The sequence below is a fragment of the Lepidothrix coronata genome, unplaced genomic scaffold (assembly GCF_001604755.1).
Source record: "Lepidothrix coronata isolate B3197 unplaced genomic scaffold, Lepidothrix_coronata-1.0 Scaffold22, whole genome shotgun sequence".
Classification (NCBI taxonomy): Eukaryota; Metazoa; Chordata; class Aves; order Passeriformes; family Pipridae; genus Lepidothrix; species Lepidothrix coronata.
This window is the reverse complement of record NW_016690202.1, coordinates 4102193-4119416: the sequence shown is the minus strand read 5'-3', so window position 1 is coordinate 4119416 and position 17224 is coordinate 4102193. Positions and strand designations below refer to the sequence as shown.

At 34.6% G+C, this 17224-nt stretch overlaps 1 protein-coding gene and 1 long non-coding RNA gene across 3 annotated transcripts in view; one reads left to right on the top strand and one right to left on the bottom strand.

Annotated features, from left to right (window-relative positions):
- The window catches only part of TNPO1 (transportin 1), a 67585-nt gene extending 50402 nt beyond the window's left edge, over positions 1-17183 (top strand). For both annotated transcript variants that reach the window (XM_017808207.1, XM_017808208.1), the window contains 13 exons: positions 513-665; positions 1810-2035; positions 4694-4865; positions 6231-6317; positions 7124-7231; positions 7409-7567; positions 7661-7748; positions 8720-8818; positions 9027-9122; positions 11941-12016; positions 12813-12912; positions 14274-14348; positions 17044-17183. In XM_017808207.1, the coding sequence (XP_017663696.1) occupies positions 513-665; positions 1810-2035; positions 4694-4865; positions 6231-6317; positions 7124-7231; positions 7409-7567; positions 7661-7748; positions 8720-8818; positions 9027-9122; positions 11941-12016; positions 12813-12912; positions 14274-14348; positions 17044-17151 (1547 nt within the window). In that variant the 3' untranslated portion in view covers positions 17152-17183. The remainder of the gene's footprint in view (positions 1-512; positions 666-1809; positions 2036-4693; positions 4866-6230; positions 6318-7123; positions 7232-7408; positions 7568-7660; positions 7749-8719; positions 8819-9026; positions 9123-11940; positions 12017-12812; positions 12913-14273; positions 14349-17043) is intronic.
- LOC108494081 overlaps positions 9133-17224 on the bottom strand; it is a 22105-nt gene continuing 14013 nt past the window's right edge. Inside the window, exons 4-6 of the long non-coding RNA XR_001873731.1 lie at positions 15991-16067; positions 12994-13101; positions 9133-10332 (exon numbers count right to left, since the gene is read on the bottom strand). This is a non-coding gene — a long non-coding RNA (uncharacterized LOC108494081). The remainder of the gene's footprint in view (positions 10333-12993; positions 13102-15990; positions 16068-17224) is intronic.

The following is a 17224-nucleotide window of genomic DNA, read 5'->3' as shown; positions in this document are numbered from 1 at the left end:
GATAGCTCAAATAAATAAGGTGCCCTGTGATGCACAGTTTTGATTAAGATGGTGAGAAGGCTGAAGTTGTTCTGAAGTAGTGGCCTGGAAGAGAAATAGCAGAGCAGTTTAGAAATCTGTGATGAGAAATGTTATCTGGATTTCAGAAAATTTTTGTTATCTAAAAATCAGGATTGTGTGCCCTATTTCTTATCCAGTGTTCTATATCTGACTTCCCATTTGAACAGAGAGGAAGCATCAGCACAGCTTGACAATAAGAAGCATTGCTTACTGATGAGACCAGTGTGATCCACTGAGAGAGATTAAGAAGGAACTGATATTATAATAATAATGACTTTCAAAGATCTGTGGCTTTGCACCAGAGCACGGTGGATCACTGTGTTGTAATGAAATGGAAGTATCTTTCTTCCTAATGCACTGAGAATCCACTGGCAGCTCAAAATAAGGATTATATTGCCTAACTACAATTATTTGTATAATAAGCAGAGATTAACACTGTTAATTCCCTTCAGGGAAATGTTCTGCTGCTGCTTTAGATGTCCTAGCCAATGTATTTCGTGATGAACTTCTGCCACACATCTTGCCCCTGTTGAAGGAATTGCTCTTCCACCCTGAGTGGGTAGTTAAAGAATCTGGTATCCTTGTTCTTGGTGCAATTGCTGAAGGTAAGGCAACAGTGCATATCAGGTTACTGATTTTTTAATTGGTTCTAAAGCAGCTCAGATGAATTTACTTATGCAAACAAGTATATGTTCTTAGCTGGTTTAGTTTCAGTGATTAATCTCAAGATCTACTAGTAGATGACTGCAGTTATTTAATTGTTAATTTTCAAATTTATGCATGTTTGGGAGGCTAAATTGATTACATAATTTCTTTTATTTCTCCCTGTCTTAACTCTGCAGCATACAATTGCTGATCACTCACGAAATACTACCTTGATTTCGTAGAAGATATTTTTTTAGAAATGTTTTTCAGAAATGGAGAAGACTGCTCCTGTGACTTTAGTACCCTAAGCTGCCTTTTGTGGATGGTTCCCCAATTAAAATAGGAGAACTTCCATTCCTTTTTACTTACTCACAGTCTTGTTTGGCTTTTTGCCTGAAGTTTCAGCATCTCTGTCAGCATCTTTCGCAGGCCGAAGAAGTACATTTGGGTCCATGCCTGGATTATCTTTCTTTTCCCACGGTGTCTGATGAACCTACTTTTTTTGTTGTTACTAGAAAACTTTTTACTTGGTTTTGATTTTAAGTCAAGCAAGTGAAAGTTAGTATTTCTAGCAAATCTCAGTGTATTACTGCCCTTGCTTACTTGAATGGTGTAGCTTTTGTTGGTGGTCAGTATTTGTATGATATTAGGAAAAAACAAGAGGAAATTTAAATTTCTTAAGAATTCCTTTTTCATGTGATGATTTCTTGTCAAGCCGTAGTCTCTATTTGTTTTCTTGCTTACTCTGAGTAGACTGATGTAGAACCTTCAAGCTTTAGAAACTCATTTTATTTGAATGTACTTGCTATACTACATTTAATAAAGCAGAATTTCTGGAGACTGAGTAGAATTGTAATAGAAAGCACTGAACTAAAATTGTAATAGAAATGAATATAAGTTTAATTGGACGTTTTAATTATTGTTTATGTAAGGTTTCTTTTTAGGACTTTATATAAATTAGGTAGACTTGCTTTGTATATTGTGAAAATATCAGTTAACTTTGCATATTGTGCATAGAGCGAAAGTATGTCTCTTAAAGGAAACAGAAAACCATAGAACTTTTCGTTAATTCTGGTGCTGCAATAGCTGTATTTTTCCTTCTAGGCTGCATGCAGGGTATGATTCCATATCTTCCAGAGCTAATCCCTCACCTTATTCAGTGCCTGTCTGACAAAAAGGCTCTTGTGCGCTCCATTACATGCTGGACTCTTAGTCGCTATGCACACTGGGTAGTTAGTCAACCCCCAGACACATACTTGAAGCCATTAATGACTGAGTTGCTAAAGCGTATCTTGGATAGCAACAAGAGAGTACAAGAAGCTGCCTGCAGGTAAGCCAAAGCTTAAGCAAAAATAACTATCCATGACAGAGCTTTTTTTTCCATGGGAAGCTATTTTTCATGCCCTTATCAATGAATGCATGACTCCATTTCTAGCTCCTAATGTATTTCTTCCTCTTAAAATGGGGTAGAGGCAGCTGCTTCTGAAGTAGTCACAACTTTCTCCCAAGTTGTAACAACCTGAAAAAAGTTAACTTGTATTTCTCTTATCCACTTTGTTTTCAGAGTATATGAACCACCAACCTAAATAATTTATTGTAGTAAATTTGCTGTTTGTGATGCTTCTTTGTTTTCAATATATGATGTTTCATTTATAAGAGATTTGGCTTTTTTTAATATGCCTATGAACAGATTGTGGTGGAAAACTATCCTGTGGTTGGAGTACTGGTACTGTTTGTACTTAGCTCAGTATTACGGAAATATTTGAGTTATGATTATTTCAAAGGTTATTAACTTTCTCTCAAAGACAGATCCTGGGAGATAAGATTGCATTCTTCCCCTTGTCTATTTATATTAAAAAAAAAGAAGAAGAATTAATGGCTTCATTAGTGTACATAACATTAATGAAATGGGAATGGGTGCATCCCTTGTGCAGGTAGCTCATCAAATAAAATTTGTACATGTCAGTTTTTGTGAGACCAGAGTGTACACAGCAAACCTTTAAGAAGGTTTCTTCATAAAGCAGAGTTAGATCCTCATCTGAACAGATTCTTAACACTTGAAACATGTAATAATGATAGTAATGCTAAAAATGATGATGATGATAGCATCAACCCCCAAATATCAATAGTGCCTAAGGACAGCGCTGAGTTCAGAGTTCTTGTGCTAAGCTTTGCACAAAAGGGGTGAATGTATCCTTGCCTGAGAACAGATACAATGAATTTATGAAATGTATTTAATAAGATTTGAGTATTAAACAGTGTTTCCTTTTTGTCTCCAAACCTTTTCAAGCCTTGGGCTAGCAAATTTGGGGACCTTTACTGTCTGTTCTATTAATTCTATTTAACAACAAAAACCAAAACTACCCCCCAAAACAAAAAACAAACAAACAAAACAGCAAAACAAAGACAAAGCAACAAAACAACCAGCCAACCAACAAAAAGAAATCTCCAAGGAAAAGTACCCTACATCTGTTCAAACTTTCCTTGTCCAAAACATAGTTGAAAATCTGCATTTAGTTGAACACTGTGTTCAACTAGCTGTGTTGTAGTTGTTAAATAACCTCATGTGATGCTTATGAAGGATGTAAAAGGGGACATGGAAACAAAGTGATAAGAAATATAGAATAGAAATATTAAAAATAAGAGTACATCTGATTTTTTTAATTAAAAGTTTGATATCAGACTTAGAGCCTGTTTTGAGATACTTTCTTTAGAGCACGAATTCATTAAAATTACTGTTTCAGCTAAAAATAAAGTGCCTGAGAAACTTCACTGTAAGGAAGATGTAGAGCCATTACAAGTCAAAACATTTGCTAGCTTTCTAAATTGTGAGGAAATAAAATTAATGTTCTTGGACAGCAACAAAAAGCTGCATCTCAACAGTGGCTAGTTGCATAGATTGTTAATGTCTACCAAATTGAAGACTGGTCATAGGACAATGTATGTTTTTGTCACTTCTGTATGGTAGCAGATGTCTAATGTTCATTTCTGTATTATGGAGAAACTGCTCCTTTTGTTGATGAGACCCAAAATGATACTCACTGAAAAATGTTTTCTTGCCCATGTTGTATGCCTTTCCAAAAGAATACACTTCATAATAATATAATAAAATAATAAATAAAGAAAGAATGGTAGCCGCTGAGTTTTGACAGTTCCATTGTGTTAAGAAAAAGGCATTTCTGTATTTGGCAGCATGCAAGTAGGGGATTGTTCACCTCCTGCAGTGATGCATGCATTTTAGTACAGGGACAGACTAATAATAATCTTGTTGACATAAGCTAGGCCAATAAATCTTCTATAGGTTGTTTCTTTTCCTTTGCTTAATGTTTCTCTGAAGCAGCATCTCTAGTTTGTGCAGATTTTTTTTGTTTTGTTTTGAGTGTGTTTTCTTAATGCTGCTGTTCAAACAGCAAGCTGCAAAGTTTCCATGATGCCATGATGTGTGCTTTGACAAAGGCAGGCTAAAACAGTTCATCCTATGTATTTGCTTTTAGTTTCACATCTTTCTGCATCTGTTTGTCTACATAGTAACTGCTGTGAGTACAGGCTGATGTTTGTATTGTACTGGCATAACAGCACCAGGGTCTCTAGGTGCAGCTACAGTGTACATAAAGATAGTTTCCATTTTTAACTTAACTGCTTTTGTTAGGGTTCCTTCTACTTAACAGGTAGTATATATTGTAACTTGAGTACTAATGCTTTTTTTTTTTGGTGGAGGACCTCCTGTCTATACATAAAGGATTTTATGGCAGTATTTTAAAATTTTGTTCATTACAGTGTAAGAACTGAATCCTTATGGGTACTTTTGTGTTCAATCAAAAAAGATCAAGGTTATCTAAGTAATATATATTTGAAAACATATCTTTGATGAATTTGAAGACTGAATACAGTTTTATGTTTCAACAGAAATAAATGAAGTAGGGCATTTTGAGGTCGTCTTGTTTGATTTTTTTCAAGATACTAACTGACCTGTTTTATTGTCCCTCAGTGCCTTTGCTACTCTAGAAGAGGAGGCTTGTACAGAGCTTGTTCCTTATCTTGCATATATACTTGACACTTTGGTCTTCGCATTTAGTAAATACCAGCATAAAAACCTGCTCATTCTTTATGATGCTATAGGAACTCTAGCAGATTCTGTAGGACATCATCTAAATAAACCAGTAAGTATGCCTTATGTTCTGTAGAAGCAGTCATCATAATTGAAAAACTTGTTCAGTGTTATTTGTAGGGTGCTTTGCATGTTATAAACCAGAAATGCTGATATTTCTGTGTAGGTCTCAATAATACTAAATATTTACAGATAAAATACATAGACTGCACATAATTTTCCCACTACACAAATATTTGCCATTTTGAGTAAACAAATGATAGTGTGTGAAATGTGCTTCTCATCATGATTTTCTCCTCATGTTCAGAATTTTTCAGCTCAGAGGAGATACACATATCAATATAGATCAAACTTTTTTTTTTGGTAACTGCTTTATAGCTAAGCTGCTCTGTATATGTCTCTTGCCAGTGAATTGGAGCACATCATCACTAGAAATTGCTATTTCAGAGTGAGAAAGGCATTTTTTTTATATAAAAACACAGAATCCTATGGTCAAAGCACAGATAACAGACAGATGTAATAGGGGTTTTTTTAGTGTACATATATTAATTAGTTGAAGATATATACCTGTCACATGTTTGCATCTTATGATGGTTGTTGAAACTTGTTTTATTTCTCTGTAGTGCTTCAAATGACATAGACACCCCAGATAAAAACAATTTTAGTTGTTTCTATGTCATTTTACTTGCCATCTGAGACCCCACACCATCAAAGACCTATTTTTCAGTGTCTCTCTGAGCCTGGCCACCTTGACATTTGACAGTACCAGGAGGAAGCTAAATGGGAGCTCCTGAGGAGGATGTGACTTTCATTAGTCAATTCGAATTTTATATTTTTGGGCATAGCAATATGTGTTGGCTCTTCATATACCTTCTGGGAGCAACAGCACTATCAAGATGCCTTGCTCAATGTCTTGTGACTGTGGCCGCGCAATGGCAGGGAAGCCAGCTTTATGCAGAAGGGGTAAGTGCCTCCTTCTGGAGGCATAGGAAATTACTTTCTTCAGGGATGGTTAGTTGCTTGAGGAAGAAGTTTCAAAACTTGGGGGAATAGTGTTGTAGCATCAGAGCAGTGCAAGATGGTTGAGAAAAGCTGGTGGCAGATGCAGAGCCAGAATGTTTTCTTAGGCCCTGAGGCAGTCACTTAAAGTTCAATAATCCAGGTAGCTATACTGAAACCAAACCTGCAGGAAGGGATTTTCCAAAGGTATTTATATGCTTTAGCAAAAAATATCAAGGCATAAATTGTAAATCCTAATATAAAAATACTTCTATGAATTGCAACAATGATTGAAATACAGTACATCAGGGTTTTTTTTCTCTGAAGAAGCAGACTGTATTTCAGTTCCTACCTAACTTGAAATAAAATAGTATGCAGTTAAGTATTTTAGCAGCTCATGCATTTTCATCCCAAACAGGAGTATATTCAGATGCTAATGCCTCCATTAATCCAGAAGTGGAACATGTTGAAGGATGAAGATAAAGATCTCTTCCCCTTATTAGAGGTAAATGGATAAAATTGGATAAAATGGATAAAAAATGGATAAAAATTGGATATTTTTAGTCAACTTATTTAGGAATTATACTTTCTACTAAAGAGGTTCCTACTAGGAAATATGACTATAAAATCTGACAGTGTTAGCTATTTCCCATTATGAATAAAATATTCTGACTATAGTAAGAAAATTTTATGACTGAGGAACTGTCCTTAGGTTTAGCAGAAATCTTTTAGATTTTTTTTTGCCATTCTGGAGTATTTTCTTTGATAGGATTATTTTAGGGAAAAAAATGTTTTATCTTGCTTTTATTCTTGTCTTCTCTCTCCTTGCTCTCCCTTCATCCCTCCATTAAAACTATTGTCAGACAAGCTGAAGGTATGAACCAGACCATGTAGTCTTATTCTCTGTACTTTCTGACTGTGAAGCAGGAAAACACCTCTAGAAAATTAGTTTTGTAACTCTTAGGTAATATTAGGGCTTGTTCATGGTCAAGATACTGCAGCTTAGTGTAAGTGCTGTCTGAAATTATCATAACTGGTTTTGTATGCATTTTCTTGGCTACCTCTAAGAAGATGCTGCTGCTGAGAAATTTTCTCAACTGATGTGTACAGGAGTGAGTAACAACTTGCTGATAGTTGCCTTGCCTCAGCTAACCAGTACTGCCTTTCTAGGCTGTGTTTACTTAATCAGTTACATATTGGTGTAATTAAAATCCTAATATCTTTTAAGTTACCTTTCCTGAGTAAAAGGCACTTCAGGAATGTGAGGAAAGGTAGTGACTGTTTTCTGTTTCTTCTTTTTTTTAATTCCAGTGCCTGTCGTCAGTTGCTACTGCCTTGCAATCTGGCTTTCTTCCATACTGTGAACCTGTGTACCAGCGTTGTGTAAATCTGGTGCAGAAGACACTTGCACAAGCCATGGTATTTTCCTATGACTATTCCAATGTTACTTTGCTAAACCAATGTATTAACTGTGTAAAATTACAGGTTTGGAGAGAGATTCAATATCTAAATGAATATGCAGTTTGGAAACTTTTTTTTATGCATACCCCTGAGAAAATCTAATATAATTTGAAAATGTGTACTTATTTGTTGCAGTTACATAATGCTCAGCCAGACCAATACGAGGCTCCAGATAAAGATTTCATGATTGTGGCTCTTGATTTACTCAGTGGTTTAGCTGAAGGACTTGGAGGCAACATTGAACAGCTAGTGGCTCGCAGCAATATCCTGACACTAATGTACCAATGCATGCAGGTGAGATGAGTCATCTACTTGATCCAAAGATTTTCTTTATTCGGAGAATCAGAATCTCTTCTAGAATTGTAATTTTATTCTTCCTCTATTCAGGACAAAATGCCTGAGGTACGGCAGAGTTCTTTTGCATTGTTGGGGGATCTGACAAAGGCCTGTTTTCAGCATGTTAAACCTTGCATCGGTATGTTTCTTTTAGTATTAAACAACTTGTTTTACAAATTCCTAAGATGTTAGTTTAGCCATTGTTAAGCTCCCTGCCTGTTCTGTGGGTTGCCTTTTCATGGTATTGGACATTGTAATTTTCCTTTATCAACAATGGTCTGTGGTCTTTTGTCCTTTGAATTGTACATTTAGAAGACATGGTCCTATTTTTTTAGACAGTGCAAAAATTCTTCTTTGTCCTTTATTTTTAAAGCTTTTTTTTGTTCTACTAGACTCTATTATTATGGAAAATTATATATAATATATAAATCAAAAAACTTGGCTAGAGGATAGGTTTTCCTTTGGTTCTTTGCATTGTTTTCATTTCAGTAGGAAAGTAGCATCAGTTATACACTTCCATGATATTTGCTCTTTCTTCCCACAGATATAGTTAAGATACACTTGCCAAATGAATGCTTGAATAGGTTTGGAATTTAAAGTTTATTTGGCAGATGTTATCATTACCTTTGTGACTCATTTTTTCTTAAAATTTAATCAAAGATGTGATTGCCTTCTAGTCTTCATTGTTTTATCAACCATGGCTGAATACACAGCTATCCAGATGATTTGAAGTTGTTCAACCATATTATAAAACCACAAATACTTGTAGCTGTGATTTTTTTCTTCTGTTCCCCTCTCTCCCCCCACCTAAGCAAGGGAAGGAGGGGAAAAGGATTTGTAGAGTTACAAAAAGATAAAGCCTTTTAGAAAGATTTTAAAAGCATAATTTGAAAAGATTTGCATTGAACTGCTTAGGTTCTAAATTCCAGGTTAATCTGATATATAGCAGAAATATAGCTCTTGTTAATTCACAAGTAACACTTTCCAAGCATTTAAATAGGCTTACATTGTCTTTTTCTTAAATCCCTTTCCCCCCCCTCCTTGATCTAACACTAATGGGACAAGATGGTTGTATTGTGTGATGAGATTTTAAAATGTTGTTCTTTCTAGCTGATTTCATGCCAATTTTGGGAACCAACCTAAACCCTGAATTCATTTCTGTCTGTAACAATGCCACCTGGGCAATTGGAGAAATCTCTATCCAGATGGGTAAGATTTAATTTTTAATTTAGTCTGCGCACATTTAGCATGTGTCTGGGCATTTTGGGGTGGGTTTCTTTTAGTGATTATTTCATGTTAAAATTGAAATTACATTTGAGATCCTTGTCCTTGTTAGTAAGTTCAGGGTATGCATTCTGTTTAGATTACTGATATTAATGGTTGTTTTCTTCTGAATCTTTTTTCATTGTTGTTTCAGGTATAGAGATGCAGCCTTATATTCCAATGGTGTTGCATCAGCTTGTAGAAATAATTAACAGACCCAACACACCAAAGACGTTGTTAGAGAACACAGGTACCCAAAAAATTAACTGTACATGGTGAAGGAAATTAGAGATTTTTTTTAATAATCGTTTTTAAAATTGCATAGGGGAACCACACCAGAACTGACTTTTTTGCTATGTATTTGGCTTTTATAAGCAAAAGCAACTCTGTTTTGCAGAAGCTCTTACAAGTCTCAGTCTTGCAGCATATCATATATCTAGATTCTAAAAGTCATTGGTTTTTCCTTTTATAACATTTTTTATATCTATTTATAGTCTGTGTAATTATTCTTCCACTTTTATTTACTTATTAAGTATGACAAATATATGCAGTAACCCTAAAGACTTATTTCTCACTGATTTTGATATACACATGTCCTTACATGTGTACTGTATATATATGTCTAGGGTTGGAAACAAATTTCATTGGCATATTTAAAACAAATAATGAACTCTTTGAATTTACAAAAATGCAGTCTTTTATTTTAAGATAAAATTGTAATATCATACACAAAAATCTAGATCTATGATGGCAGTTTTACCACAATGTAACTGAAATTATATTATATTTAATTTCTATTACCTGGTCACTTAATAACAAATTTCTGAAAAGAATAATGGCATGCATATTTTATGTTCTGGTACACAGCTTTGAATTCCAAATTGGGAGCAATCCCCAAATACCTTACTGAATCGAAATCTCTGAGGCTTGTTTCTTTTGCATTTATAGAGGGCATGTTCTGGTATAACAAGCACCTTCCATACTCTAGGAAAAATTTATTAATAATGTGATGGGTTTACGGTTTACTATTTTACTAATTAGGAATTTTATTTTTTCATCTTACAGTTTGAAAACTGTAAGAAAGTAACAGTTTAGTGATTATATCTGACATGATTGAAAATGATGCAAATACAATGGTACAGTTATATTTTTTGAGCAAAGCAAGAGATAATTTGGAGAGAGATTTTTCCTTGCATATTTTTCCTCCAGTATTCTCTAAACTTACAAGCTGCACTTTCTCTGCTCCTTAACCCCCATTTAGTATGGAAGGTGAAGTTGAAGGAAAATTTACCTAGTTGTATGGCATATTATAGGTACTACTTTTTGAAAATGTAGTTTTGGAGTAAATACCTACTTGTTGTGAAATATACCATGGAATAGTATAAAAATATAAATTTTCCTTACCCCTGCCCCTGCCCTGACTTCCTTCCTCTGCACTGATGGATGTGTAATACCTGTAACTGAGAAGCATCTAATACTTAAATGTTTGCTTCCATCATTGCTAAGAGAATTTTTGGAAGCATCCAAACACTTAACTTTCATTTATTTATTTATTTATTTATTTATTTATTTATTTATTATTCTCTTAATAGTTCCTTTAAATGTGGATGGATAACTGCAAATAAATGTTGAGTGTGGTGTACTTATTATACGTTTGTTGTGGGATATTTTACTGTGTGCCACTAATATGTGCAAGAAAATTACTGGCTTTGCTGTAGCTTGCTATGTAATTAATTATGAAAACAATTATGAGAACACACTTTGATAGAGATTACTATTCCTTGTACAGGCTGTAGCTGTAAGAATTTACAGATAAAATTGTATTTTCATTTGAACTGCAAGTGCAGTTTTATAAGATAGCAAAAAAATTTTAGACACTGCATACGGAAATTGAGTAACATTAGGGCAAAACAGTATATTAACAGGGAGCTGCAGCTTTCATGGAATTAATGTTTCAGACTAGTATATCCTACACCAAACTTTTATTGGAGAAAGCATCATCTGCTTTATTGCATGTTTCATGAAACTGTTCACAAATGCCTGTTAATTAGAGTGTTGCATAGTATGTCCCTTGAACATAGGTTTCCTTTCTCTGCTTCATGCAAATCTGCTGGATTTTAGTATTATTCATGTATTTTGCTTCCAGTAATCCTGATACATTATTCCCCACCCTCTCCTTTTTCTAAAGATTAATCTTCCGTGAGTTGAGCAAACACCATTAAAACACATTTGCATGATGATATTTTCTTTGGTCTGTCCCTCGGAACAATGAACCAAACTGTCTAATCATGTGATGAAACAATTTTGCTTTTCATGTGTCCTTATGCTTTGGTATCAGAAGTCAGATTCTTATACATCTATGAGGAAACCTTTTGTGAACAGAAGAAATACTGAGATTTAAGAATTCATTTTCTGCAGTCAGTTGCTGTGAATTAGCAACCATTTTTAATTAAATTCTCTATGAGATTATGAAGAAGATAAATATTTCGTGCTCTTTGAGAAGTGCTTCATCTGTTTAGAATTTTCAGACAGATCTCAATATTTTCCATGTAAAAGTATTTATGCATGTATTTTTACTGATAGATGGGATCTATTAAAACCTTGAATTCAAAACCTGGGAAAAAAATAAAATGTTTAGAACAGTTGATACTAAAACTGAAAATGGTTGAGCTCTTTTTATCAAAGATAGCTGTAATAGTATATTTGAATAAAAACTTTCAAATGTATGGTAGGTAAATTTACTGCAAAAGATTACTCTGAAGAGGGCAGAACAGCTGCTTACATCAGAAGGCTTTTGGATTTAAAATTGTGTTTTTGGTGTTCTCTCATTTACTCCTTTAATTTTTCTTTTACCCTGGAGAGTATACCATATATGTTGCTGCCTCTTATTTAGGGGGTGGTAATAAACAAGCACTGGTGAAATCTTATGTTTATTATCATACACAGATTCTGTTGGTTTCTGTTTCTGAGTTATTTGTTGTTTTTTCTTTATTTTTTCTCCTCCCCCCTCATTTGCTCATGTCTTGGTTGGCGTTTGGTGGTGTATAACCGTGATTGCGTTACCTTAGCAATAACAATTGGTCGTCTTGGTTACGTTTGTCCTCAAGAGGTGGCCCCCATGCTACAGCAGTTTATAAGACCCTGGTGTGTATTATTCAATCTTTTTTTTTTTAATTCATTTTTCTTCACTCTCTTTCTTTCTTTCCTTCTTCTCTCTATCTCACTTTTAGATATATTTTCAGTTGGTTACAAAATCTCAATCCTTAATCATTGCCAACCATGTGACTAATCTTGTCCTATCAGGTTTGTGAGTTTTTAGTAGCACCGTCATGTATTCTTTATGTTGTGGCTAATGACTAATTTATGCATGGGATAAGATTGTCACATGCTTGCTGTGTTAAAGCTTGACTATGAAAGAGCATTTTAAAATCCACCAGAATGATAATACAATGCATGCAAATACTGTAAAATTTAAACAATGCATTATTTAAAATTCAGTCTGAGGCTTGAAATGCTTTAAGGAATATATGTTTATAGATTTGTTACGTATAAAATAGCTTGCTTGCTGCTATAAAAGTTAAATAACTGTTCTGTAAGTGGTATCTGACATAATTCATACTGTGATAGTATTTTATGTTCCGCTTCTAATAATGATAGCTTCTATAAATATTTCAGATACATGTTTCTTTTGTATTTAATGGAATACAGGTCACACTTTCTAACTGTATATAGTGTAACAGAAAAACCAGATTCTGGAGGTGAAACCTAATGGGATTATGCTAGTAAAAACTACGTGGAAGAAGTGTTTTTCTAAGTGTTCAAAATTGTGTTTCAGATCATCTTATCAGTGTGACTTATTCCATCAGATACTGTCATCTAGTTCTGACTTGATTGAAGAAAAGTAATAGAGTTAGCTAAGTTTTGCTCTCCAAATTGTCAGGTGCACCTCTCTGAGAAACATAAGAGACAACGAGGAAAAGGATTCAGCGTTCCGTGGGATATGTACCATGATTACGGTCAACCCCAGTGGAGTAGTCCAAGTAAGATACACTAATAGATACTAACTTCTTTACCCATTTAAAATTTAAGGAAAGCTGTATATTGAGTATGAAAAGGTTTACCTTGGTGTGATTCCCTGCAGTGCATGATGTAGCTTTATTTTGAGGTCAAGGAGGCCAAAATGTTTATATTGTGAATGATACGTATCATGATGCTTCAGTAATTATCATCTGAAAAGGAAAGGACGAGAGTATTGTTAAAGTCAGTTTTTGTCTTTTCCTTGCAGCGAATATATAAATAATGAACTTTGATTAAAATAACTGTATTTTGATATTTCTGTCAGGTTGTGGTCAGGATCTGGATGCAAATATAAGGTGAAAGTTGACACTATGAAACCTATTTTCCAGAGGCAAGCTAGGCTTTTAAAACAAGAAACAGAAAAAAACAGTAACCATTCTTAAAACTTGGGTAGAGAAGATTCTGTTTCAACTTTGAATAGATTACTTAAATAGTCAATGTGGACAATGAACAAGCATATGTTTAAATTAAATGGTACAACTGAAGAACACAGTATGACTTGATATTTTGTCTCTACACCTCTACAGTAAAGCTGTATCGATGTAATATTTTCTAAGAGGAAAATGGAACTGATTTTTCCCTCTCCTCTACCTGGAGTTCTTCTTCCTGAAACACAAGAATTGAGCCTCTATCTTGTTTTGTAATTTTCAGTTCATTTCACTGGTGCCTTATTCTGGACTTAACATTTCACTCTTCTGCTGTCTGTTTGTTCATTCATGTAGCTTAAGGGGAGGGAATAATTCAGGACACATTTGATTAGCCCATCTCTCCTCTGTAGTCATTATCCTCAATTCCTGCTGAAATCATGTGCACTGTTAACATAATTATTAAAGACTGGTGTTTTGTTGATGGAGGAGGAGGAGGTAATGCATGACAGCAGATGAACTAAGCATAGGGATTTAGAGGTGGCTTTAGTTTTGAACCTGTATCCCGGAATAAAACTTCTGGCTCTGCTTAAAGCAATATGACACCTTTTTTCCCCAACTGGAGATGTGCGAGTGTGCATTTGTTCCTTCTTACTAAGGTGATTGGTTCTTGCATTTGTATGTGTACTGAAAGAAATGTTAGGCTAGTGTGATGTAGGAGGGGAGAGTTGAGGTTTTTTAACTGTGGTTTTAAGACACTCAGCAATTTCTATTTCTGAACACTTAGGCATACAAGAACACAGCATTGTCTGAATTAAGTGGAAAAATAAATAGATAAAAGCAAAAGCAGTTGTGAATTGAGATCAAAGACCCTGTACAGTTCACAGAATAAACATCAAATATTGTTTTCAGATGTATAAATTGAGGTTTCTAACCTATGTGATTGTTTAATCTTATAGGACTTTATTTTTTTTTGTGATGCTGTTGCATCATGGATTAGTCCAAAAGATGATCTTCGAGACATGTTCTGTAAGGTAAGTCTTCTAATATAACAGTATATTCTAATGGCGGTTGTTCTGCATCCTCTGGTTTGTTTGTTTCTTTCTGTAGCATTTACTGTGTTGGTCATGGAGGTCTCTCTGCCCCCTGTGGTCATGCAAGGTCATACATTTTCAAACAAAACAACATGAAAATCCTGACTGTTTTTTTTAACTTTTATTTTCTTATATTTTTTTAACCTATATTTTCTTATATGCATTTGGGTTATTCCTAACTTTTTTAAAATTAAGAAGTTCACTTGAGATGTTATTTGAAGGGATAATCATCCTCAAACAGCTTTTCATAATGTCCTGTGTTTGAAAGAACAGGGGGTTCTATACTACATTTAAGACTTCTTTTTCTAGAAAATGAGATCTTTAGGGTTCAAGACTACTTTTTGTCACAAAGATGCCTATTTTATTTTGAAGAAATATCTAGAAAATTTTGAATTAAAAATATCCTGGTGGTATTCTGTTTGATTCTCTTACTTTTGCTGAAAATAAGGGATTGCTTGATCCTCCTCAGAATCGCTCTTGGGTGAGCAAGTTTTAAGAAACAAACAAACATACAGTTATACCCAAGAATGCATCCCTATTGACAAAGTATCAACAGAGTTTAAGCAGAAGGACTGTTTTCCCTGTATTTAATAAGAAAAAGAAACCAAAAAAAATAACAAATGGACCAAAAGAACAAAGCAGAAAACCCCCCACTAAACTACAAAACCATCAGCACAACCAGAATGTGATATATTGTATTTTTGCACTGATGTCTTACATTAAAAAAGAGAGAGAGAAAAAAAGTGGTTCCCTTCACAAGTTCTAAAGTGAAATCTCGATTTTTAGGAAGTGCTATCTCAAAAGAAAAGTTATTATATCCTTGTAGAAAAAATGGAGCATATTCCTAAAAACTTACTGGGATCATGGGTCAGTATTGGCACGTCTTCTTTGATTAATGCCATGTGTGAGCATGAAAACAGAAGCTAGAACTTTTCTATCCCATCTTTAAGAGAAAAGACAGAAATCTGACTGTCTTAGTTAGCCTCTCAGATAACTGGTCTCCTTCCAAGGAATGTTAAATCTAGAAAATGCATCAGCAGAAGGAATGCTGTGAAAAATGCAAGTGAAAAGGAAGTCCAGGATACAGCCTATGATGATTGCCCAAAGCAGTCTCAGTGTGTGTTTCTGTACCAGTCCTTCAGCATTGAATACTTGCTTCAGTAAGTTAGGCTCCTCTTTTTTAGATTCTTTCCAAGTTGTCCATGTAGCACCCACGGCATTCAAACTAGACACAAAGGTTCTTGATCACTTGGCATAAGGACACCTTTGCTTTTTAAAGCAATCAATTTTAATGTATTTTTGTGCTTTTTGCCTTGCAGGAAAGGAGACAAAGCTTTCTTCAGTCATGGCATGCAGGGGTTTTAGTTTACTTCTTCATGAATACATGAGTGCTGTAGTCCAGTTAGATGTTTTTCCAGCAATAATTATGAGTTTCAGGAACAGTGGAAAGAAACTGGATTGTCCAGTGTTTCTTTTTTTGTTTTATTCTTTACCACTAGAACTGGGAGAAAAATACCACTTTCAAGAGCATGGATAAATGAGCTGCCAGTGTCGAAATCTGACACATAACCTTTTGTCATACCTGAGCATTCTTAGATTTTCAGTAGTTGCTTGGTAGCTGGCGAATGTGACTGTTTGGGTTAGGAAGGAGAGGCGAACCTGCTTGTGGAAGGGAGAAAAGCAGTAAGTTAACTGGTGGCACTATAATGGCACATAACTTTGATATTGCCATTTCTATGAGAATGTGTTCAGGACAGACTGTTCCACAACTCAGTTTCACTGCATGTAAAAAAGAAAACCAAAACTTTAGGTTCTCTTTGCATAATTTTCTATGAGGAAAAGTAATTTCATCTGCTTTTGTCCTTTCTAATATTCACTTGTTACTTGTTTTAAGAGCTAACATACTAAGACCTTTCTGATAGTAGAATTTAATTTATTGGTTTTCAGATAATTTATTACATCAGAAGATCCAGACTGAAACCTGTAGGTTATTGTTTTTCCTCTTTCACTGGTTTTTGATTACCATTGAATGTGGATTCCTGTACTTGCAAAACAAAAAACATTTCAAGAGCTTCCTTTTTAGTGACAGTTGTCTTACAGGTTCCATGCAACAAACAGAGCTCTCACAGGTTTTATTTTTGTGCTAAAAATGGACAGATACTCATTTTGTCAAATGTTGGCTGCGGTTTTGGCTCAGCTTTCTTTCCATAACATCCTACACATTTAAAAAAGAAATGTGAACACGGTAGTCTTAACATGTATGATCTTTGTCAATTGAGTGACTGATTGACTGCCTGACTGACTGAACAAATGGATGAATGAATGATGAATTGAAAAAATTATAAATAGACATTCTGAAATGGCCTAACTCTAGGTTACCCATTAAAATACATATAAATATGTATACACACACATATTGTGGGGGTAGCTGTATTCTATATGTCACCTTTAAAAAAAAAAACACGTTAAGAAAGAGAATACTTCCTTTGTTTCTTAATAGCATTTCAGTATGAAATCAGGGAATTCAGATTGCCAGATGTACAACTTGGCAATTTGTGGCTTACTGCATATGAGGCTAGTAAATAATATATCCTCTATTTAGTGCTTATCTTGACTTCTCCCTTCTCATTTGTAGATTCTTCATGGATTTAAAAATCAAGTTGGGGATGAGAATTGGAGGCGTTTCTCTGACCAGTTTCCTCTTCCCTTAAAAGAGCGCCTTGCAGCTTACTATGGAGTTTAACCTCATGCACTGTAGCTGCAGTCCCATAATTAGAGGTAAGCACAGAAATCTTGCTTGGTAAACAGATCTGTAT